Here is a 23,901-nt window from a genome sequence, read left to right on the forward strand (position 1 = left end):
CGGGGGAGCCCAGTAACCAGAGGGAGGAGGGAGGGGAGGCCTTGGTGCAGATCCTGACCTCGGTCTTCTTGGACCCGCTTTCTTTTTGGTGCAGCCTTTGTGGAGGCGGTAGCAGCCTCCACCCCGGAGTGGAAATGCTGAACCCCCTCTGGAGAGTGTGCCGCTCCGGCCTCCAGGTGCCCCTGCTCTTTCCCACCTGTTGGCTGAAGGCTGGGGCAGGTTTCATAGCCCTTGTAAGACAAGCGGTGCTTTGGGAGGCCCAGGCGAGAGGATTGCTTGAGCTTAGAAGCTTGAGACCAGCCTGGGGAGTTACAGTGAGACCCCCGTCCCTACCAAAAAAAGAAAAGAATTAGCTGGGTGTGGTGGAGCACGCAGGTGGCCCCAGCTACTTGCAAGGCTGAGACGGGAGGATCGCTTGAGCCGGGGAGACACAGCTTCAGTGAGCTATGATGGCTCCACTGCACTCCAGCGTGGGCAATGCCTGTCTCCACAGAACAACAAAACAAGTACTCACACAGGCTTCTAGTTAGAAAGACAAGGCCACCTTCCCCAGATTGGACCCTTATCACCTGTCCCCTGGTGCTGCCCTCTGCTTGGGGGCCTGGCTCCACTCCTGGGAGGCAGGTGCTATTCCTTCCAAGACCTTCCAAAAGCACCTTTTGGGTGGGGAAATGATCTCTCCTTTCAGAGTTCACAATGTCCGGAGGTCTGAATTTCCTTCCTTTGGGAAGGGCCTGAGGGTGTCTGCCGGCTGGTGTGTGTATTGCCAATGACTCTTGGCTGCCCTGGCCTGGGTTGATCTTGCAGGCTGTGTCTTAGAGCCCTGGGGTCCAGGGAAAGGAGGTGGAAGCCCCTGAGTAGAGTCCCTTATCCTTAGCTCCTCAGATGCCTCAGTCCCCTCCACCCCCGCCTGCCCTCCTGGGGCCCAGTCTCGCTGCTGCCCACCCTTGCCTGGGGAGGAGAGCCTTCCCGTTAGGCGGGCTCTTCCTCCTCTCTGCATCCCCGTTATGACCTGGCCTTGCCCCTCCTCAGTAGTTGTGCTCTGTCACCTCCCCCCCATGAATCTCTGCAGCTCACTCCACAGTGGCCTTGGCCTGGACTCTCCACGTCACTGGGCAGCCAGGACTTCCAGGGCTGGGGGAGGGCTGGCACTAGTTGCCCTGTTCACCAGGCGGATGGCAGGGGTGGCGTGCTCTACAGCCAGCTGGGTCAGGGAGGAGCCGGAGCCTCCCTCAGTGAAGTGGGCTGGGAGGGCAGGGCGCCCTTGAGTGTGGTGCTGGCCTCCACTGCCCTACCCCTCGGTGGGGGCTGACACCCAGCCCCAGCTGGCCGTTGCCCTGCTGGGAGCATCCTCCTGGCCTGGGAGCTGGCCCTTCCCGCGCAGAGGAACCGGCAGCCACTGTTGCTGATCCCAGTCGGGTGCCCTTGCTGACTCCCAGGGTCCTCGGCTGTGAGATGGTGCCAGAGTGGGCCCCTCTGCGCCTGCTGGGCACATGGGGTGACGTTTCCTGGAAATGCCTCGGCTGTGGCATGGCACAGGCAAAGAAGAGCCTGGCTGCCCCATCTGTGGCTTCTGTGTGACGTTCCCCTGCCTGCCCGTACTTCGTGGCACTGCACACAGTTGCGCAGAGTTCTGGGTGGTCCAAAACGGACACACGGATCTGTCCTCCTGTCTAAATGCTACTTAGTTTTATTTGTTTTAGAAACAGGATCTTGCTCTGTTGCCCAAGCTGGAAGGCGGTGGTGTGATCACAGCTCACTGAAGCTTTGACCTCCTAGGCTCAAGATCCTCCCACCTTAGTCTCCCAAGGAGCTGGGACCACAGGCATGCAATCACCACGCTCAGCTAATTTTTTGAATTTTTTGTAGAGACAGGGTCTCGCCGTGTTGCCTAGGCTGGTCTTGAATTCAAGCAGTCTGCTCATCTTGGCCTTCCAAAATGCTGGGATTACAGGCATGAGCCACCAAGCCTGGCCCTAAATGTAATTTTTTTTTTTTTTTTTTTTTTTTAAACAGAGTCTTGCTCTGTCGCCAGGCTAGAGTGCAGTGGTGTGATCTTTGCCTCCTGGGTTCAAGCGATTCTCCTGCCTCAGCCTCCTGAGTAGCTGGGATTACAGGTGCGTGCCCCCATGCCTGGCTAATTTTGTATTTTTAGTAGAGACAGGGTTTCACCATGTTGGCCAGGATGGTCTTGAACTCCTGACCTGGTGATCCACCCGCCTCGGTCTCCCAAAGTGCTGGGATTACAGGCGTGAGCCACTGCGCCTGGCCCCTAAATGTAATCTTTAAAATGGGTACAATGTTGATATGATTTCAAGGGAAAGGTGGCAGCTGCCTGCGGTGAGCCCTCCCACCTCCTCCATAGCCTGAGTCCCGGCCTCCTACTGTCCCTGCAGGGCTCCTGGGAAGAGGACGGGCCTTCTGCCTTCGCAGGTACAGGCAGTGGGCAGCGTGTTCTCCACTGCACTCTCATCACCAAATGAGGCTGCGTTCGTTCCCCATGGGCCTTCAAGCAGCATGGTGTCTCTCAGCGCTGGGCTCGGAGTCCAAATCAGCCTCACAGGGCTCAAGTCAAGCTGTGGGCAGGGCTGGGCCTCCTGGAGGCTGCAGGGGAGAGTCAGTGCCTGCCTTTCCCAGCATCTGGAGGCGCCTGCATCCCTCGGCTCAGGGCCCCTTCCTCCCCTTCACGGCCACAGCACAACCTCTTCTGGTCTCTCTGACTTTCACCTTCCCGCCTCCTCCTTTAAAGGACCCTGAAAGGACATTGGGTCCCCGGATAACACAAGATGTTCACCCACCTCAGGGTCCTTCATTCGTAGCACCTTCAGTCTCTGGCTGAGTGAGGTGGGCCAGACCACAGGTCCCAGGGATTAGGATGGGGACTTGCCTGGGGAGGCTTTTGTTCTCCTGGTGGGTGTGTCTTGGGGGAGCAGCTTGGGAAACCAGCCATTTCTTTTTTTCTTTTTCTTTTCTTTTTTTTTTTTTTTGAGACGGAGTTTCGCTCTTACTGCTCAGGATGGAGTACAGTGGCTCAATCTCGCTTCCCGGGTTCAAGCGATTCTCCTGCCTCAGCCTCCTGAGTAGCTAGGATTATAGGCGTGGGTCACCGTGTCCAGCTAGTTTTGTAGTTTTAGCAGAGACGGGATTTCTCCCTGTTGGCCAGGCTGGTCTTGAACTCTCGACCTCAGGTGACACACCCGCCTTGGCTGGATGCAGGTGGATGCGGGATCCATCCCGCAGTGCTGGGATTACAGGTGTGAACCACTGCCGGGCGGAAGCCAGCCGTTTCTTTCTTATGCCTGCTGGGGTCCGAGGCGGGGTGGGGGGGCCCTAGGGGAAGCCTCCAGTTCTGTTGCTGTTCTCTCCACCGTCCACAGTGGGAGATCCTGTGCCTGCCTCCCCTTGGCTGTGTCCAGCCATTTCTCTGCACGGAGGTCTTAGCACCCTGTAGGGGTCGATCTCCAGGTAGGCCGAAGGGCACGCAGGTTTTGTGAGTGGAAGAAACACATCTGAGGCCTGACCTTCAGACAAGCTGCATGTTCAGTCAGAATCAAGTCAGAGCCAAGCGGCATCTTGGCGCGGGCAGGTTCCCGTGGGGCCGTTGCCTTTTGCTACATGGTGTCACGGCTTGCTCTTTATCAGTCTTGTCGGGGATGTGTGTCAGCATTCACGTCCCTCTTGGCAGTTGGCATTGGGTGCAGCATAAATTAAGGCCAAATTGCATTTCCTGCACCCGGTGGGACTGCAGGCTTAGTGTGGGCCTGGCTGCGACTTTGCTGGAATCTTTGATCTCGCTGGGTTTGTGGAGTTGCTTTTCAAAGGCGAGAGTGTGCAACATTCCTTGCCCCTCTTCTTCCCTGTAGCAGTGTGACTTAGAGGTCCCCCCAGGGCGCACGCCTGCCCCTTAACCCCAGGTGACCTGCGTTCAGGCTTCTAGGTCATCTTCTGTGTTATTTATTGTTGTGTTTTTGCAGTGAAGGCTGCGCCAGACGCATCTGTACCTCTGCCCTGTGCGGTCTGTCTATGGCACGGGTTCTGAGGATTCTGAGTCTCAAGGTGGTGGTGTTGAAGCTGCATGGGATGGTTGCAAAACTGCTCTGCGAGATCTCGGCCTGTCCATGGCCCCCTCAGTGACAGGCAAGGGAGATTTCACCCCATCGAGAGCCCCTTTTGCCATCTAAGGGGATGTACCATCTACAGGTTCCAGGAATTAGGATGCAGGCGTCTTTGGCACCGTTTCCTGCCAACTCCAGAGGATCAGACCTATTGACCTTTAGAGACCTTTAGAGATGTTACGGAATTATATTCAGTGGAACTTTTTTTTTTCCCCCAAGAGTTGGGGTCTTGCTCTGTTGCCCAGGCCAGAGTGCAGAAGCACAGTCCTGGCTCACTGCAGCCTCAAGCCTCTGGGCTCAAGTGATTCTCCCACTTCAGCCTCCCACGTAGCTAGGACCACAGATGTGCGTCACCACACTCAGCTTATTTTTAAGTATTTTTTTAAGAGATGGGATCTGTGTCATCCAGGCTGGTCTTAAACTCCTGAGCTCAAGCAGTGTCCTCACACCTCGGCCTCCCAAAGCGCTGTGGTGATCGGCGTGGGCTGCTGCGCCTGGCCATGCTCAGTAGAATTTCTAATGGTCAGCTTCTAAGTTTCTGAAGTAAATATTTGAACTTGGTTTTTATTCCTTCGCTGGAATATTGGGCTCCACTTGCTCTTGTTTTCTTTAGACTCCTTCAGCCTGGCCCCATGTGAGGCTCCTCTGGTTCCGACTTCTGTGCTGACGTAGGTGGCATTGAGGTTGGGAAGGTCTGCTAGAATGTGCCCTGGAGCCACGTAAATAACATGCAAGTCACATGTTCCCAGCTGCCCCCCAGGAAGACAGTTCAGCCATGTGCTTTAATGCGGGCACAGCAGCTCGTGCCTGTAGTCACAGCTATCTTGGAGGCTGAGGTTGGAGGATTGCTTGAGTCTAGGAGTTCAAAGCCTGCCTGGCCGACATGGTGAGATCTCACCTCTACAAATTTTTTTTTTTTTTTTTTTTTGAGACAGAATTTTGCTCTTGTTGCCCAGGCTGGAGTGCAGTGGCATTATCTCGGCTCACTGCAACCTCCGCCTCCCGAGTTTATGCCATTCTCCTGCCTCAGCCTCCCGAGTAGCTGGGACTACAGGCGCCCGCCACCTCGCCCGGCTAGTTTTTTGTATTTTTTAGTAGAGATGGGGTTTCACCATGTTAGCCAGGAGGGTCTTGATCTCCTGACCTCGTGTCGCCCGTCTCGGCCTCCCAAAGTGCTGGGATTACAGGCTCGAGCCACCGCGCCCGGCCAAGTAAATTCTTTAATTTTAAAATTTTTTGTAGCTGAGCTGCACTCCAGCCTGGGCGACAGAGCGAGACTCCGTATCAAAAAAAAAAGAAAGAAAAAAAAAGAAAATTTATTTAAAGTAGGGCAGGTGCAGTGACTTGAGGTTAGGAGATCGAGACCATCCTGGCCAACATGGTGAAACCCCGTTTCTACTAAAAATATAAAAATTAGCTGGGTGTGGTGGCACACGCCTATAATCCCAGCTACTTGGGAGTCTGGTGGCGGGCGCCTGTAATCCCAGCTGCTCAGGAGTCTGAGGCGGGCACCTGTAATCCCAGCTACTTGGGAGGCTGAGGCAGAAGAGTTGCTTAAACCCGGGAGATAGAGGTTGCAAGGAGCTGAGATCACACCACTACGCTCCAGCTTGGGCGACAGAGAGACTGTCTCAAAAAAAAAAAAAAATCTTACTGTGGATTTTGCAGGGTGGCCCATCAACTGGGCATGTCCCCATCCCCCCGGCCCTGCTCAGCCATGGTCACTTCTGTGACCTCCGTTTCTGCAGGACAGGCACAGCCCAGTGAATGTTCCTAGAGGCAAGAAAGCCTGTAGGACAGAGCCCTGAGCTTACCCCCGCCGGGCATATGGCATGTGACTGCCACACCACCGCCACACCGCAGGCACAGCGCCATACCACAGCCACATCACTGCTACACTGCCACACCACAGGCACACCACTGCCACACCACAGGCACACCACTGCCACACCGCAGCCACACCACAGCCACACCGCAGCCACACCACCGCCACACCACCGCCACACCGCAGCCACACCACCGCCACACCGCAGCCACACCACTGCCGCACCGCTGCCACACCACAGCCACACCGCTGCCACACCACTGCCACACTGCAGCCACACCACTGCCACACCGCAGCCACACCACTGCCACATTCCTGCCACACTGCAGGCACACCGCCACCATACCACAGGCATACTACAGCCACACTGCAGGCACACCATTGCCACACCGCAGGCACACTGCTGGCTGGGTGGGGCCATGTTGGCCGAGGAAGGGCTCTCCTGTGTCCACCGTCAGGCTGTGGTTGTCAGCCCATTCCAGTCCTGCCTCAGCCCAGCATCCTGAATGCTGGGAGCTCCACACCTGCCTGCCCCAGGGAGTTCCAGCCTGTCGAGTGTCCACCCTGCCATGGTCATTGTGTACATTCCATGAGCCGTGTGAGGGAGCCTCCAGGACCCATGGAGCTGCGTGTCACACAGCCCAGGTCCATCCAGCGCCCGTTGATCAGGGACGGGGCGGGGCCCTGCACAGGGCCTGAGATGGCGCCATGGTCTGCACCCAGCTGGGCACCCCAGAGCCTTGGCGGGCACCAGTGCACGATGGGTTTCAGAGGCAGGTCTCTTCCCTTCCCTGCAGTTTGAGCCCGGGGCCGCCCCCACGCTGCAGGGTCCTCTCTGGCAGGCTGGTCACAGCTATGCTCTCTCTTCCCTTCAGGACTGGGTTATGACCCCTACAACCCCGAGCTGCCCAAGCCCCCCTCACAGAGGGAGAATGGCACCCTGGGCCTGGGGGAGGAGCCGCGCCCGGACGTGCTGGAGTTGGAGCTGGTCAACCAGGCCATTGAGGCCGTGCGCAGTGAGGTAGAGCTGGAGCAGCGGCGCTACCGGGAGCTGCTGGAGACGGCCCGTGAGCATCGCGCCGCCGAGGCCCCCGCCCTGGCGCCCCGCGGCCCCAACGCCAGCCCCACCGTGGGCCTGGACGAAGATGCCTTCCCACTGGCCTTCGACTACAGCCCCAGCAGCCACAGCCTGTTAAGTCCCGATACCGGCTACCAGCCCACCCCACTGGCCACCCCTGCCGAGTCGGGCAGCAAGTACCTGCTGGCGTCCCTGGACAGGGGTCAGGGCAGAGGCGGAGGGGGCAGTGGTGCCCTGGAATATGTCCCCAAGGCTGTGAGCCAGCCCCGGCGGCACAGCCGCCCTGTTCCCAGTGGCAAGTACGTGGTGGACAACTCCAGGCCACCCACAGACCTGGAGTATGACCCTCTCTCCAACTACTCGGCCCGGCACCTCAGCAGGGCCAGCTCCCGGGACGAGCGGGCTGCCAAGCGACCCCGGGGCCCCCGCAGCAGTGAGCCCCACACCCCTGCTCCTAAAAAACCCTGTGACCCCTTCAGCAGCTGCGATGCGAGGTTCTCAGACTCGGAAGATGAGGCCACCACGGCCCCAGGTAATGAGCCCACCACGGCCAGCACCCCCAAAGCCAGGGCTGACCCTGAGAGCAAGGCCACGGGGCAGCCACCCTCCAAAGAGGGCCTGGAGGCCGAGGGGGGCGGCATGCGGGAGACCAAGGAGACGGCCGTGCAGTGCGACGTGGGAGACTTCCAGCCACCCCCAGCCAAGCCCGGCTCCCCAGCCCAGGTCCAGGTCTCACAGGATGGGGGCTGCCCCAAGGAGGGAAAACCCAAGAAGAAAAAAAGCGGGACCCCACCTGCCCCTAGCTGCAAAGATGGGACCCAGAGGAAGGACAAGACCAAGGACAAGGGCCGAGGGCGGCCTGCAGAGAAGCCCCGTGCGGACAAGAAGGGTCCACAGGCCAGCAGCCCCCGGCGCAAGGCAGAGCGACCGGAAGGGACCAAGAAGAAGCCATCTTTGGCCACTCCTGTGGCCAGCTCAGGGAAAGGACGGCCTGACCGGCCAGCACGGCGGCCGAGCCCCACAAGCGGGGATTCCCAACCAGCGGCCAGCAGAGGCCCACCCCGCCCCCTCCAGCTCCCCGACAGGAAAAGCACCAAGGTCCCATCGGGGAAGCTGGTGGAGCGGAAAGCCCGCTCGCTAGACGAGGGCGCCTCCCAGGACGCCCCCAAACTGAAGAAGCGGGCCCTGAGCCACGCTGACCTCTTTGGAGACGAGAGTGAGGACGAGGCCGCAGGGCCGGGGGTGCCGAGCGTGTGGCCCCCTGCCCTCCCCAGCCTCAGCTCAGACTCAGACTCTGACTCGGACTCCAGCCTGGGCTTCCCGGAGGCGCGGGGGCCGCCCAAGCGGCTCAAGGCCTCCCCGCCCGCCTCCCCCGCACCGTCCTCCTCCTCTTCGTCCTCCTCCAGCGCGGGGGCAGATGTGGACTACGCGGCCCTGGAGAAGGAGGTGGACTTTGACTCGGACCCCATGGAGGAGTGCCTGCGGATCTTCAACGAGTCCACCAGCGTCAAGGCGGAGGACAGAGGCCGGCTGGCCCGGCAGGTGAGGGTGTGGGTGCCCGGGCTGGGCTCAGGGGCGGAGGGCAGAGGCTGGCTGTCCTGGCAGGTGAGGGCACGGGTGCCCGCCTGGGCTCAGGGACGGAGGGCAGAGGCCCGCTGGCCTGGCAGGTGAGGGCGTGGGTGTTCGGGCTGGGCTCAGGGGCAGAGGACAGAGGCCCGCTGGCCCTGCAGGTGAGGGCACGGGTCCCTGGGCTGGGCTCAGGGGCGGAGGGCAGAGGCCGGCTGTCCCGGCAGGTGAGGGCACGGGTGCCCGGGCTGGGCTCAGGGGCGGAGGGCAGAGGCCGGCTGTCCTGGCAGGTGAGGGCACGGGTCCCTGGGCTGGGCTCAGGGGCGGAGGGCAGAGGCCGACTGGCCTGGCAGGTGAGGGCTCGGGTGTTTGGGCTGGGCTCAGGGGCAGAGGACAGAGGCCCGCTGGCCTGGCAGGTGAGGGCACGGGTGCCCGGGCTGGGCTCAGGGTCAGAGGACAGAGGCCCGCTGGCCTGGCAGATGAGGGCACGGGTGTTTGGGCTGGGCTCAGGCGAGGCAGAGCCCAGGGCCTGGTGAGGGATGTTCTGTCCAGTTTCCAGCTGGCTCAGAGGCGTGGGGTGGAGGCAGCTCCTCCGTGCTGGCCCCTGAGCCTGTTGAAATCTCAGGAGCTCAGGAGTGCCCGGGCGGCCCTGTTGCCCCTCACCCACCCAGAGAGGTTGCTGGTCCCTGGCCACCAGCCAGGCTCCTGTAGCCATGTGCACACAATCTGTTCCCACTGACTAGCAGGGGGATATTGGCCCACCCACCCACCTCCGGGGAACCCACCTCCGGCACACCCTTCTAGCCCTTCTCCCTTCCCCTCTTCTCCCCTTTCCTCCCTTCCCCCTCTCTTCTCCCCTCCCTTCCCGCCCCCATCTCTGTCTCTTCTCTTGCAGCTCCTCTGTCTCCTCTCCTTGTCCCCTCCTCATCCCCTCCTGCCCCTCTCTCCTCCCCTCCATCCTCCCTACCCCCAGTGTGCGGAGCTCTTGCGCTCCTGGGCCAGCTCTGGACCCCTGGGTCTCCTGGCCCAGTGTCTCCACATTGGCCACCAGGGGGAGCTCGCTCCACACAGACTGAGCCCAAGTGCTCATCCCGTGCAGCTGGTGCGCCCTGGGGCCTCACTTTCCCAGTGTGCTTTCACTCTGCGGCCTGGGGTCTCCAAGCCGGGGCCCTGGGCGCACAGGAGAGGTAGCCTTGGGCATCTGCAGAACGTGGGACACCTGCCCACCCCCCCACCCCCCCCCCCCGCCAGCTGCACCCACACACAGCCCAGGGACTGGTGGCCCTGATCCCTCAGCTGCTGTGCCTGGTGGCTGGACTATGCCGTTCCCCACTTGCCGGGGGCGGTTTGAGGTTGGGGTGTGTTGGTGTTGGTGGGGAGGGCAGACCCATGCTGACGGACGGACGTGTGTCCTAGCCCCCCAAGGAAGAGAAAAGCGAGGAGAAGGGGCTTTCGGGTCTGACCACTCTGTTCCCCGGGCAGAAGAGGAGGATCTCCCACCTTTCCAAGCAAGGCCAGGAGGTAAGGTCCTCAGAGGCCAGGCCAGCAGTGGCCTCTTTATATTTTAAAGACAGGGTCGGCCGGGCGCGGTGGCTACGCCTGTAATCCCAGCATTCTGGGAGGCCGAGGTGGGCGGATCACCTGAGGTCAGGAGTTCAAGACCAGCCTGGCCAACATGGCAAAACCCCGTCTCTACTAAAAATACAAAAATTAGCGGGGCGTGGTGGTGGGTGCCTGTAATCCCAGCTACCAGGGAGGCTGAGGCAGGAGAATCGCTTGAACTCAGGAGGCAGAGGTTACAATAGCCAAGATTGCAGCACCGCATTCCAGTCTGGGTGACAGAGCAAGACTCTGTCTCCAAAAAAAAAAAAAAAAATTATAAAAAATAAGGGGGTCTTGCTCTGTCACCCAGGCTGGTCTTCCAACTCCTGACCTCAAGTGATCCTCCTGCCTCGGCCTCCCAGTGTTGGGATTACAGGTGTGCACCACCACACCCAGCTTCATCCCTCCATTTTTTTTCTTTTTTCTTTTTTTTTTTTTTGAGATGGAGTCTCGCTCTGTCACCCAGGCTGGAGTGCAGTGGCGCGATCTCCACTCACTGTAACTTCCACCTCCCGGGCTGAAGCGATTTTCCTGCCTCAGCCTCCCAAGTACCTGGGATTACAGGTGCCCACCACCACACCAGGCTAATTTTTGTATCTTTAGTAGAGATGAGGTTTCACCATGTTGGCCAGTCTGGTCTCGAACTCCTGACCTCGTGATCCACCCACTGATCACGAGATTTGCTTTTGTAAAGCATCACTGATTTCCCCATTCGTTCTTCCACCCAAGTTTCACCATAAATTTGATGCTTAACATTTGCTTTGCTTTTAGCAGAACTCCTGTTGCTCTGATTGGAACTCTGTTCTAACTGATGTCTTACTTTTTTTTAGTGCCTCAAACTCCCTCTGGTTCAGACGTGTTATGTCAAGTTAGTATCAGTTTATTTTGGGGCAAAAAACTTGAAATCCATGCAAGTTTCGTCACAGTGCACATTTTCCATGAGCTTTTTGAAGACACCTTATCTTTGACGCTGCCCGAGTCCCAGAGAGAACTGGCTCCTGCCCCTTCCTGTTAGATTGCCCACAGTGCTGGGGCGGGGGTCAGAGCAGGGACGGCAGCCCCAGGGTGACCTCCCGCAGACTGCCTGCTGCGCCGTGTGCGGCCTGGGCCTGGGCCAGTTGTCCAGCTCTGAGCCCTGGGGTCCTCTGTAGCCCGGAGACAGTAGCGCTTGTTAGGCCCCTGTGCAAATGCGGCGAGGCAGTGCAGGAAAAGCAGAGAGCCTGGCTCCCAGGCCAACAGCCAGGAGAGTCCAAGTTGATCCAGTCCCAGAGCCTCCCCAGAGGAGGGGCTTTGAGGAAGATTAGGTGTAGTGGCATTGGATGGAGTGCCAGTCTAATCGGGGTAGTCCCACCTACCCGTGCCTTATCAGGGCTGAGGACACAGCCTTGGCACCGGGAGACACGGAGTGGGGGAGCCTGGAGCCACGTGGCATTGAGGACTGCTGCTCCATGCTGCTTCCCCCCAGTGTGCCCAGCAGCTCAGAAGGTAGCCAAGGAGGTGGTGCCTCCGTCCCCCGAGCTCCAGTCACCCTCTCCCAAGCCTGCCTGGGGCCACCTGCTCCAGGTGCCCCCGCTGTGCTACCAGGCCTTAGCATTTGTGGTGATGCAGGCGGAGCCCCCAAGGAGGAGTCCTGCGGTGCCCCCGGCCCGGCCCCCGACGGCACAGGAGGTGTGCTACCTGCGGGCCCAGCAGGCGCAGAGGGCATCGGCGAGCTTGCTGCAGGCCCCCCCCAGGCTGGCGGAGAAGCTGCCCTCCGTCCACATCTCTGCCCCTGGCGAGAAGAGGAGGATCGCCCACATCCCCAACCCCCGCCTGGCTGCAGGTGAGTGCTGACCCAGGAGACCTGTGCCAGGGGGACGTCGGCATATGGGCAGGAGAGGGCACCCCGAGGTCTCTGAGCTCACCTGAACCACGTGGTGTTTGCTCATGTGGCAACTTTGGGCCCTCTCCTTGGGGCCCTCAGCCTGCCTGTCTGTGAAATGGGGGCTGTTGAGGAGTGCAAGAGGCCTGGCCCAGCACCCTCCTTCCCTGACCCGGCTCTGGGGTTACTAGGAGTCCAACAGCCTGGTGGGGACTGTGCTGAACCAGGGCTTGAGCCTGTGGTGCCAGGGAATGGGAAACCATGTCGGGGTGCCTGGCATTGGGTGGGGTGCAGGCTCCTGCAGGTGTGGCTTTCTGCCTGGTGTGTGAGTGGGGGGCGTGGCCTCTGATGGAAATGAGTACCGTCTTCGCAGGAGCGGGTGTTTCCTTTACTCTGAGAGGCATGTCCTCCACAGAGTCTTCTGGAAAGTCGGGCCAGGACTCAGTGGTGGGTGGATAGGACCCTTCATGCGGGGTTGTCCTGTTTCCTGCATCTTCACATCAGTGGTGTCTGTAGAGCAAGGAAGTGTCCCTGGAGGCAGGTCACAGATGAGGGTCCCCCAGAAAGCTCCTAAAAAATGCAGGTTCTGATCTGGAGGCTGGGAAAGGACCTTTGTGTCTGGCAAGCTCCCTGGGAGGGCATGGCTGCTGTCCAAGGACCACTCTGAGCAGCCTGCTGGGTTGGAGACCCTGCCTCCCTGGCACTGGCCAGAGGGCCTTAGGGCCAGCCCCGGTGATTCCCCTGCAGATCCCATGGATCCCCCGCCCTCCTGTGCTGGACCTGGACTGAGGCCCTCCTTAGGGAGAATTCTACAGGCCACTCTGACCTCCCCTCCCCAGAGCCCCTCACGTCTGAGACCTTAGCCCCAGAGAAGGGAAGTCACTGAGTTGGGCTGATCCCGGGACCCCACACACTTGCATCGGCGTCTGTGTGCTCGCGGTTGTCCTGTTGCTGGTCTGTGGTGGGTGCTGAGCTGTCACAGTGCCCTCGGGGCCCACCGCCTGAGGCGAGTCTGGCGTCCCAAGTGCTGGCAGTGCCACAGGGCAGGCTCACTGGGCTTGGAGGACTCCTGTGGCTGCCTGTGCTCGCCCCTAGCGTGCAGCTGAGGGAGCCTGGAGGGTCTCCATCCATTCCTGAAGGGCAAACCCTCCACTGCAAGAGGCGCTCGCCAGTCTGGCGGGCAGCCTGCTTCCTTCCTGGGCGGCCCGCGGTAGCATGAGCAGACTCAGCCTGCCTCCGTTGCACCTTCCAGGGCCAGATGGTGTTTCAAGGGATGTCGCTCTGAGACTAGGGCCAGATGTCCCCGCCCACAGCTCCCCTTCCTGGGTCAGTGCCGAGCCCCCAGTCCAGAAGCCCCCCACCACACAGACATACATGCCCAGGTTGCAGCTGCCCGTGTGGCCAGCCCTCTGAAACAGCCCCTGCAGGCCTGACCTCCTCCCTTTGGTTTGTGACTTCATCAAAGGGCGAGACAACACAGAGGCCGCAGGGCAGGGCAGGCCGCTGGTCACAATGAGCAGGTGGGGGTGCCCGAGACCCTCTGGTGCTCTGTCCTGGAGCAGGGCCTTTCCCTCAGACATCGATGCCTCGGGCTTGGGGTCGGAACACGTGGCAGAGGCCTGGACCGCCCCACCGCTGACGTGGCCTGAGCGGCCTCCACAGCCTGACCTGTGTCCTCTGCCTCGATGGACTTGCCTGAAGGCAGTTAGAGCCTGATGTCATTGCGCAGTCCCAGCCCCGCGCCCTGGCCTGGCCCCCTGCACGCGGAGATGCACGTGCTGCTGGCGCTGAGTGGCCGCGGCTGCCTGGTGCTCCGTCACGTGGTGATGGGCAGCCACTTGCACTGTGCCCACACCCCCTGTGCCCCGCCAGCCCCCACAGGTGCCAAAAGGACCCTCGCGGCCAGCGGCAGCCAGCCCTCCAACGGCCCCGAACCAGGCGGCCAGCAGCTGAAAACACGCACATTGTCAGGGATGGCATCCAAGACTACCACCACCATCACCCCTAAGCGAATCGCCCACAGTCCATCCTTACAGGTAGCACCTCCCGTCTTGGCAAGTACCACCACCCCCAGACCAAGCCCCGAGGCCCAGCCTTATCATGGCCTAGCCCCTCCTGGCCACATGGAGCCTGTGGAAGGCCAGCCTCGCCCCTGCCCTGCGGGCCTTCGTGCTCCACACTGCAGTACAGCCTTCACCTTCCCTCCTGATGCCCTGGTGGTTTTTTAAATTTTTTTTTTGAGACGGAGTCTCGCTCTGTTGCCCAGACTGGAGTGCAGTGGTGCGATCTTGGCTCACTGCAAGCTCCGCCTCCCAGGTTCACACCATTCTGCTTCAGCCTCCCGAGTAGCTGGGACTACAGGCGCCCGCCACCATGCCCACCTAACTTTTTGTATTTTTAGTAGAGACGGGGTTTCACCATGTTCGCCAGGATGGTTTCTATCTCCTGACCTCGTGATCTGCCCGTCTCAGCCTCCCAAAGTGCTGAGATTACAGGCGTGAGCCACCACGCCTGGCCGCCCTGGTGGTTTTTTTTTTTTGGTTGGTTGGTTGGTGTTTTTTTTTGTTTGTTTGTTTTTTTAAGAGACGAGGTCTCTGTTGCCCAGACTGGAGTGCAGGGGCACTATCATGGCTCACTGCAGCCTCGACCTCCTGGGCTCAAGTGATCCTTCCACCTCAGCCTCCCGAGTAGCTGGGACCACAAACCTGTGTCCCCAGACCCCAGCTAATAATTTTGTTTTTTCTTTTGTAGAGACAGGGTTTTGCCATGTTGTTCATTGTCCAGGCTGATTGCTGATCTCAACTCTTGGCCTCAAGTGATCCTCCCGCCTCAGCCTCCCAAAGTGCTGGGATTATAGGCATGAGCCACCATGCCTGGCCTTGTTTTGTTTTTAATTAATAGACTACGTTTTTTGAGCAACTTTAGGTTTCTAGAAAAATTAAGCAGAAAGTTTAGCAAGTTCCCGTGTGCCCCCATGGCCTCAGTTTCCCATGCCCTTAGTTCCCCCTGCCCTCAGTTTCCCCTGCCTGTCCTGTCTTGCCTTGGCGTGTCTGTCCCTACTAGAGCCAGGCTGATCTGTCACTGCATCTCACTGTTGCCTCCAGCCGTGGTCACGGCATCATCGTGTCTGCGTTCCCGACTGGAGGTCCTGCGGAGGCCCTCACCCATGGCTGCTTTTGCTTTCCCTCTAGAGTTTAAAGAAACCCATTATCCCCAAAGAGTTTGGGGGCAAAGTCCCCACCGTCATCCGCCAGCGCTATCTCAACCTGTTCATCGAGGAGTGTCTCAAGTTCTGTACCTCCAACCAGGAGGCCATAGAGAAGGTGAGGTCCTGGAGTTCCTGTCTGGCCGGCCGGATGGGGACTAGGGGTCCAGGGTGGTCCCCAGACATCCCCCGGCCTCTCAGCCGCAGCTGCGACCTGGAGCTGCCTGGGAGAGATGCAAGTCCCTGACCCCATGGCAACCCCACTACTGGGGTTCCCCAGCACCAGGCAGGCATGGCCTCAGCTGGGCACCACGTGTCCCCCAGGCACTGAACGAGGAGAAGGTGGCCTATGACCGCAGCCCCAGCAAGAACATCTACCTGAATGTGGCTGTGAACACCCTCAAGAAGCTCAGGGGCCTGGCCCCCAGCGCCATGCCCAGCCTCAGCAGTGAGTCCTGGCAGGTGGGGCGGGAGGCTCAGGGTTGCTCCCCAGTGAGTCCTGGCGGGTGGGGCGGGAGGCTCAGGGTTGCTCCCCAGTGAGTCCTGGCAGGTGGGGCGGGAGGCTCAGGGTTGCTCCCCAGTGAGTCCTGGCGGGTGGGGCGGGTGGCTCAGGGTTGCTCCCTAGTAAGTCCTGGCGGGTGGGGCGGGAGGCTCAGGGTTGCTCAGCAGTGAGGCCGGGCGGGGGAGGCTCAGTGTTGCTCTTGGGGTGGCAGCTGGGCTGAGCTGGGACCTTCACAGCCCTGAGCTCAGCCACAGTCTCAGACAAAAGGAAAGCGTGGGTGCCGCGGGGGGCCGCCTGCTCCCTGGTTCCCAGGCTTCTGTCTGGGACTGGCCTGGCCCTGGCGTCCTCGCTGTCAGCCACCTTCCTCTGCCGAGTCAGGTCTCCGGGCCGAGGGGCCGCCTGCTAATGGAGCCGTGGCAGCCTCTTCAAAGCAGGAGGTCCCGCGCTGGGCCAGCTCCGTGCATTAAGCTCTGGGGGGAAGAAAGCAGAGACCTGGGCGTTTCATTGCAGCCTCTCCAGGCTGCATTAAGCCATCACTGGCCCCTGCCTCCGTCCCCGCCTCCATTAGCACTCGGAGAGGCCCTGGGTTGGCGTCGCAGGCTGGGTGGCCCGAGAAGGCTCAAAGCCCTCAAAAGCCATTAGATCCCCCTTGCTGTTTTCCCAGCCCTTCCCCCTTCGCTTGAGGGGAGAGGGCGAAGGCTTCGGGTGTGGGGTCTCCATGCAGCTCCTGGGCCTGCAGAGCTGGGGGCTACCCTGCATCCCTGGCCCACCACGTGTCTGCCCGGGGTCAGTAGGGCACTATCTCAGAAAGGGGGAGTTAAGCAGAGGTCTGAGGAGGGCAGGGTGGGTGGGAGAGCAGGTGAGGCAGGGGTCTGAGCCAGCTAGTTCACACCCTCCTCCCCTCCCCCTCTCCCCTCCTTCCAGAAACCAGTGGCCGCAGGGTTGTGTCCCACGAGGTGGTGTTGGGGGGCAGGTTGGCCACCAAGACCAGCTTCTCGCTCAGCCGCCCAAGCAGCCCCCGGGTGGAGGACCTGAAAGGTGAGGACTCGCTCCGCCTGTGCTCTGCCACATCGTGCCTCGCGGGCCCCCACCAGCCGCCTTTCCCGGTGGTGTCCACCACCCCGTGGGCCATCCCAGGCAGGGGCTGACCACCGTGCCTGTCCACAGGGGCTGCCCTGTACAGCCGCCTCAAGGAGTACCTGCTCACCCAGGACCAGCTCAAGGAGAACGGCTACCCCTTCCCGCACCCAGAGCGGCCCGGCGGCGCAATCATCTTCACAGCTGAGGAGAAGAGACCCAAGGACTGTGAGTTGCTGGCCTTCAACACCCTAGGTGGGCAGGTGCGGGACGTGGGCAAGGCCAGGCATATGGGTCCCAGCGTGAGCCTCAGCTTCCGCCTGGGTCCCCCCACAGCTTCCTGCAGGACCTGCTGCCGCTGTGGCACCGAGTACCTTGTGTCCTCCTCGGGCCGCTGCGTCCGGGACGAGGAGTGTTACTACCACTGGGGACGGCTGCGCCGGAACCGGGGTAAGGCCTTACCCGGGCCCTCCCCCGTCCCACCCATGGTCCCTGGAACCTGGGCCCTTCCTTGAGGCCCCTGGAACTGGTATAAAGCCTTACCCAAGCCCTCCATCCCACCCACAGTCCCTGGACTCCACTGTCCCGGGCAGAGCCAGGGCTAGCCCTTGGCCTCATTTTGTCTCCACCCGTTCTTTATGCAAAAGTAAGACGAGAGCTTTCCCATGACAATGTTCAAATGCCACCAGCTGAAAGGCCCTGTGTCCCTGTCTTCCTGTGCCCTTGGTCCATGGAAATGTGGGGAGGCTGCTGGCCACACGAGCGGAGGGCTTGTCCCACCCTTGGCCTGCTGGTTCCATTCAGTCCCCCACGCAGCCACACAGCCATATTCGGGGCACATGGCCAGCCTGGCACAGCCCTGCTGCGGCCCCTAAAGCCATCGCCTCGGGGGTACCTGGAGGGTCCTGCCCAAGGCGGCGCTGCCCGAGAAGCCTCTGCAGAGCGCGCTGGTTTCCCTGGATCCAGGCCTGGGCGTCCTGGCTGCCAGACTATTGCCGGGGCCTGGTCTGCTTCCAGCTCTGCCAAGAGACTGAGGTCTCCTGTCCTCAGTCTTTACTCTCTAGTAGGGCTCAGCAGATGCGTGTGGTCAGTGCCCCGGGGGCTGTGGAGTGGGCCTGGCCGGGCCTTGACTGTCTGTGTCCCCTGCAGTGGCTGGAGGCTGGGAGACCCAGTACATGTGCTGCTCTGCTGCCGCCGGCTCTGTCGGCTGCCAGGTCGCAAAGGTGAGCCCTGGCATTCCGGTCCCCTCTGCCTGCTCTCAACAGACTTCTGCTTCCCCGTCGCTGGTCTTGGGTCTCGGGACACAGCACAGTTTTGGGCTCAGGGTCTCGGCCCCTGGGCAGCCTTTCCTGTGTTACCCAGAAAGCGTAGTGCCCATAGGCCCCAGGCCCTGTCCCTGGCCACTTCCCATCCTGGGAAGCCCCCTTCCCCACCTGCTCACCAGGGTCCCAGCCAGTGAACGGGCGTGATGGATGGATAGGACAGTCCCGAAGGGCTCAGAGATGTGCTGCTGCCACCCCCGCCCCCACTGCACCCTGAAGCCGCCCTCACCTGCCTTCTCCACCCCCAGCAACATGTGCAGGATGGCCGGAAGGAGCGCCTTGAGGGCTTCGTGAAGACCTTTGAGAAAGAGCTCTCAGGAGACACCCACCCAGGGATCTACGCCTTGGACTGCGAGATGGTGAGGCCGTTCTCTGCCCAGCCTCAGGTTTAGGATTGGGGAGGACCTGTCCTGGCGCGGCTGCCCCGTCTGGGCCCCATCTGGGCCCCATCTGGGCCCAGCTCACCAGCCAGTGCTCAGAGGGCTTCTCTCGCAGCACCGGTGCCTGCAGCTCCTGCCCTGGACCAACACCCCATACTTCCCAGCACAGCCAAGCCCTCCGGGCACTGGGCCCCGGCTCTGCCTGTGAATGAGAGGCAGGAAGGCTTTGGGAAAGGGGGTTGCTGAGGTCACACCCCACTCCGCCTCTCCTAGAAGCCCCACAGAGTCTCTGGCTGCTGCCTCTGCCTCACAGGGCTCTGGAGACCTGAAGGTGGGCAGGGGGCGGGAGGGAGGGAGGCTGGTCCCCGGGGCGCGTCTGAGGCGCGTCCCTCGCCCGCAGTCCTACACCACGTACGGCCTGGAGCTGACGCGCGTCACAGTGGTCGACACGGATGTGCACGTGGTTTATGACACCTTCGTGAAGCCTGACAACGAGATTGTGGACTACAACACCAGGTGTGGCCAGTGCCCTCTGGGAGCCCGGACCCCTCCCCGCCTTTCCTCCCCAGGGACCCACCCTCCCCGCCCTGCCAGCCAGTGCTTCCAGGCTGAGCCCTGGCGCCCCTCCTGCCTGCTCCCCCAGGTTTTCGGGGGTGACGGAGGCTGACCTTGCTGACACAAGTGTCACACTGCGTGACGTCCAGGCCGTTCTGCTGAGCATGTTCAGCGCTGACACCATCCTCATCGGACACAGCCTGGAGAGTGACCTCCTGGCCCTGAAGGTGCCCTGCCAGCCCGGGTCCCTCGCGGTTCTCCAGCAGAACCTGCGCAGGCCCCACATGCACTAACCTCTGCCGCTGCCCGCAGGTCATCCACAGCACCGTGGTGGACACGTCTGTGCTCTTCCCCCACCGCCTGGGCCTCCCCTACAAGCGGTCCCTGCGGAACCTCATGGCCGACTACCTCAGACAGATCATCCAGGACAATGGTGAGTGCCAGCGCCTGCCCTGGGGCCATCCCTATGCAGGAGCCGGGTGCTCATTGCATCTGCCCCGCAGTGGACGGGCACAGCTCCAGCGAGGACGCCGGCGCCTGCATGCACCTGGTGATCTGGAAGGTTCGAGAAGATGCCAAGACCAAGCGATGACGCCTGCCCGCCTCCCGCCCGCCTCTCCTGCCGCCCTGCTGGTCCTTAGCCCCAGGCCTCTTCCAAAACAGTGCAATAAATCTCCGGTAACCCGTCCACCTGGCTGAGGCAGCCCAGAGCAGCGGGACAAGCTGGCGGCCGGAGAACGCCCAGCCCAGCCCACCCCCGCTCACGTCCTGCGCACCCCTCCGCCCGTCCCCACCCTCCGCCCCCAGCCTTCTGGCGTCTCTAGATTGCTGCTGACAGCGACCAGGACAGAGCCCGCCCCCATCAGCCCGCAGCCCCTCCTGCCCCCCCGGCCAGGCCCTCACTCCCTCCCAGGTGGTGGCTGGCACCTCTCTTCTCACATGGGTCGCAGGGCGGGCTTGTCCCGGGTTTGTTTGAGATAGTCTTTTTTTTATTTTGTATTGTTATTTTTATTATTTTTAATTTAAACCTGATGACTTGCACAGCACCTTTCCCACCGGGAAGAGCGGGCCTGCTGCCTTCCCTCCTGGGGGCTGGGGGTGGGACAGACCCCAGTGGGGGCCAGCCAGGGCCACACTCAGCCCAGCGTGGGCTGGACCCGCCTCTGTGCTCCAGGGGCTGGCCTGTCTTCGGGGCGCCGGCTTCCACCACTCGCCGCCCCACCCCTGCACTCCGTGACCTCTGAGAACCCAGCCGGCCCCTCATTAGCCCCAGGGCCTGCGGTCCGGATGGAGCCCACAGGCGTCTGGACACTGTCTTCCCGCCAGAGCCCCGTCTTCCTCTGCGGGGCTCTCCGGACCCCCACTCCCGTCACCTCCAGGCAGGGACAGAATAAATGTTTGTATGGATTTTAGATTTGCTGGTCCTGGTCTTGGTGCCTGGTGAGGCCTCTGCATGTGGCCCGGGAAGGTTACTGTCTCTACAGCTGGGACTGATTCTCTTCCCACCAACGCAGAGAAAACCGCGAAACTTTCCCTCACAAAAGCTGGCCCAGTGCTGGCTCCCCCAGGGCTGGGCCACACCTGCTGTGGGGTCCCAGTTCCAGCCCCAGATTGTGGGGCCACCATTCTGCAGCTTTTAGTGCCACTCGGACAGTGGGCAGTGTCCCCAGCCCTACGTGGAGCTGGGTCCTGTGCACGGAGCTGGCTTCCCTCTCCACCTCGCCCAGGGATAGAGGCCGCATGCTGATGGTCAGAGGGGGTTAAAGAGACTGGGAGCCGCTGTGGGTTGCCCGTCGAGGGGATGGAGCGCAGACACGGAAAGCTGCTCCGCCCTTGCCAGGAAATGCCACGTGTCATGCGGTGCACGCATGGCTCCAGGCAACCTTGGTTGCATCGGGACCCCATTTGGGAATGGGAGGCCCAGGGGTGGGACCTCCCCAGAGGACGTGGGGGCCCTCCCCAGAGGACTCCGTCCCAAGGCTGTAGAGGCAGAACGGTTACCTTCTTGGTTCTGGGCTCTGCATCCCTCCTGGGGGACCGTGGTTAGGCCAGGCCCTTCCACCCTCGAGGGCTGTTCTTGTGACGAGGTGACGCTTCCCACCCCTTCTATAAAGGAGTTTTCTTTTTCTTATTTTTGAGACAGCCTTGCTTTGTCACCCAATCTCAACTTGCTGCAGCTTCTGCCTACCAGGTTGCTGGGATTATGGCCTTGCCATCACACCTGGCTAATTTTGTATTTTTAGTAGAGATGGGGTTTCACCACGTTGGCCAAGCTGGTCTTGAACTCCTGACCTCAAGTGATCCACCTGCCTCAACCTCCCAAAGTGTTGGGATTACAGGTGTGAGCCACTGTGCCTGACCCTGTTTTCTAAATAAATGGCGCAGGCGTGTATTCACTCTGTTTCTGTCCGTTCCTATGTGATGTCTGCCTCCCTCTTCCCAGAACGCACCTGGTGCCTCAGGACATAGCCCACAGGGGGTCCCAAGGCTGGCCAGCGCCGGCTTAAGCCCCCAGGGACCTCCTTCAGCTTGCGAAGCCACCTGTTGCCACTGGAGGCTTCAGGGCCTTTGCACAAGTGCCCTGGGCAAGCTCCTGCCCCCAGATAGTGCAACCTGTGAAGGCTAGGGAGGGGGAATCTGGTCCTCACAGCTGCACCCTATACCAGGTCTCTTCTAAAGTTTATGAGAACGGTGTGTTCAAACCCCCACCCCCGGCTCTTTTTCATAACCACTGGGCAAGCAAGCGCAGGGGAAGTGTTGAAAGAATGAAAGGAGAGAAGTCAGACACAGTGGCCTGCCTGCCTGCCTGTGGTCCCAGCTACTCTGGAGGCTGAGGCAGGAGGATTGCTTGAGCCCAGGAGGTGGAGGCTGCAGTGAGCTCTGATCGCACCACTGCACTCCAGCCCGGGTGACACACCGAGACTGTCTCTAAAAAGAGGTTCCCTGGCAACCTCCAGGGCCAAGCAGACTTCCAGTTTGGGCTTCCAAAGAAAAGAGGGTTTGTGATCACCCAGAGCCCTCAGGTGTTTGCCGCTTTGATGGGGGAGGTGGCCTCCCTATTCCCCTCCACCCATGTTTGCCTCTCCCTTTGGGTCCTCACCCCAGGTAGCCTCACTCTTGGGGGCATTTCATCTTCAGCAGCCCCTCCACACACACCTTCTGTCCCTGGCTCCGGGCCCTATCTCTGGCCTGGACGCGCCCTTGCCTCGTCGCTGAACTCACCCCTGCTACTTCTTCAGTAAGGATCCCTGAGCCCCTGCCACCCGCAGGACAGAACCCTGCGGGCTTCCTCCTGGCCTTAGGGTGGTCTCAATGGCTATAACCGCCTCTCCCCAGCCTGGTGCTCAGCCCTGCATCTGTGCCTAGGAGGCGCTCGTTGAACGTGTATGGGATGAATGAACGAACCCAGGACACGAATCAGACACGACTTACATACCTGCCTTTACCTGTGGTCCTTCCTCCTGCACTCTGCCACGCTATTCCCACCAGTCTCAGCCACATCAGGTCTGCAAGGCCCATCCGGCCTGACCCAGGCCCACCTTTACAAGAACCCCTCCAACCCCTCCCTGCGGTGCAGGTCCTTTCTGCTCCCCGGCCAAGCCCGGCCCGGCCCTGCCCTGACACCCTCTTCCCTTTCAGGCCCCGCCCCTGCACTGGCACTGCTCCCTAAGGCCCTCCCAAGGCCCTGCCGTCTGTCCTGGACCCACCCTGAGCTCCCTCCTACCCTGACCCTGCTGTGCGCGGCCCCGCCTTCCTCCTTGGTCACGCCCCCGATCCTAGCCCCGCCCCTACCTTGACCCAGCTTTGCAAGGCCATGCTCAACCACGCCTCCCTCTTTGGCTACGCCCCTGGATCCTGGTCCCGCCCCTACCTAAACCCTGCTTGCGCGTCCCCGCCTCCCTCTTTGGACACGCCCCGGGTCCTGGTCCCGTCCCTACACTGACTCTGCTCGGCGACACCCCCATTCGGCCCCGCCTTCCTCCTTTGTAACAGCTCCGGATCCCCGCCCCTGCCGTAACACTGCTCCCCGAGGCCATGCTCAACCCCGCCTCCCGCTTTGGCCAAGCCCCTGGGTTCTGGCCCCTCCCCTACCTAAACCCTGCTTGCGCGGCCCCGCCTCCCTCTTTGGCCACGCCCCGGGTCCTGGGCCCGCCCCTACTCTTACACCACTCGGCGACACCCTGCTAGGCCCCGCCTTCCTCCTAGCCCCCTCCCCACCCCAGACCCAGGCACCGCCCCCGAGCGTCTTCTACCCTGACCTGTTCTTCGAGGCTCTGCTCGGCCCCGCCCTTCTGCCGTGACCACGCCCCTGAGGCCTGGCCCGGATCCTGCTTGGCCCCATCCTCGAGTCCCCGCCCCCTTCCTGGCCTTGGCCCCACCCACCCCACCAGGCCCCGCCCTCGGCCCCCCTCCGGGCTCCGAACCAGCTTCACCTTCGCCTGGGCCGGGCCCCGAGACCCCGCCCCCCGTTTCAGGACCGTTGGCACCGGGCTAACGGTTCCACCACGTCAGCCACTCTGGACGCCCGCGGCCTGCCCCAGGCAGCCTGGCCCCTCCCTGCCTGTCCTGCGCCGGTGAGCAGCTGGTGCTCCCACTGCTGTGCGTCCCTGGGAGCCCGCGCACCCTCTCTGGGCTCCACCCGGGCTGAGAGCTGGGGTCGTGGCAGCGAGGGTAGAGAGGTCGCCCCTAGAGGTTAGCGCGGTCGGGGCTCGGGGGCGGGGGCGGACAGCCCTGGACTCTGGAGCCCTGTCCAGGGCGGTCCTGTGCCTCTGTGACTGCGGGAAGACGGGGTGGGGGGCTTCCGAGTAATGGG

At 61.4% G+C, this 23,901-nt stretch overlaps 1 protein-coding gene across 2 annotated transcripts in view; it reads left to right on the forward strand.

Moving 5' to 3' along the window:
• The window catches only part of REXO1 (RNA exonuclease 1 homolog), a 33,211-nt gene extending 12,711 nt beyond the window's left edge, over positions 1–20,500 (forward strand). The window contains exons 2-16 of one of the 2 annotated variants that reach the window (XM_007994663.3): positions 6,816–8,560; positions 10,001–10,105; positions 11,795–12,008; positions 13,920–14,083; positions 15,239–15,370; positions 15,577–15,700; positions 16,679–16,792; positions 16,922–17,059; positions 17,168–17,281; positions 17,981–18,054; positions 18,402–18,512; positions 18,934–19,049; positions 19,177–19,315; positions 19,401–19,521; positions 19,592–20,500. In XM_007994663.3, coding sequence (XP_007992854.3) covers positions 6,816–8,560; positions 10,001–10,105; positions 11,795–12,008; positions 13,920–14,083; positions 15,239–15,370; positions 15,577–15,700; positions 16,679–16,792; positions 16,922–17,059; positions 17,168–17,281; positions 17,981–18,054; positions 18,402–18,512; positions 18,934–19,049; positions 19,177–19,315; positions 19,401–19,521; positions 19,592–19,680 — 3,500 coding nt within the window. In that variant the 3' untranslated portion in view covers positions 19,681–20,500. The remainder of the gene's footprint in view (positions 1–6,815; positions 8,561–10,000; positions 10,106–11,794; positions 12,009–13,919; positions 14,084–15,238; positions 15,371–15,576; positions 15,701–16,678; positions 16,793–16,921; positions 17,060–17,167; positions 17,282–17,980; positions 18,055–18,401; positions 18,513–18,933; positions 19,050–19,176; positions 19,316–19,400; positions 19,522–19,591) is intronic. The other variant, XM_007994664.3, reaches the window with a different exon arrangement.
• Positions 20,501–23,901: the final 3,401 nt, after the last annotated feature.

This window comes from Chlorocebus sabaeus, chromosome 6 (assembly GCF_047675955.1).
Source record: "Chlorocebus sabaeus isolate Y175 chromosome 6, mChlSab1.0.hap1, whole genome shotgun sequence".
Classification (NCBI taxonomy): Eukaryota; Metazoa; Chordata; class Mammalia; order Primates; family Cercopithecidae; genus Chlorocebus; species Chlorocebus sabaeus.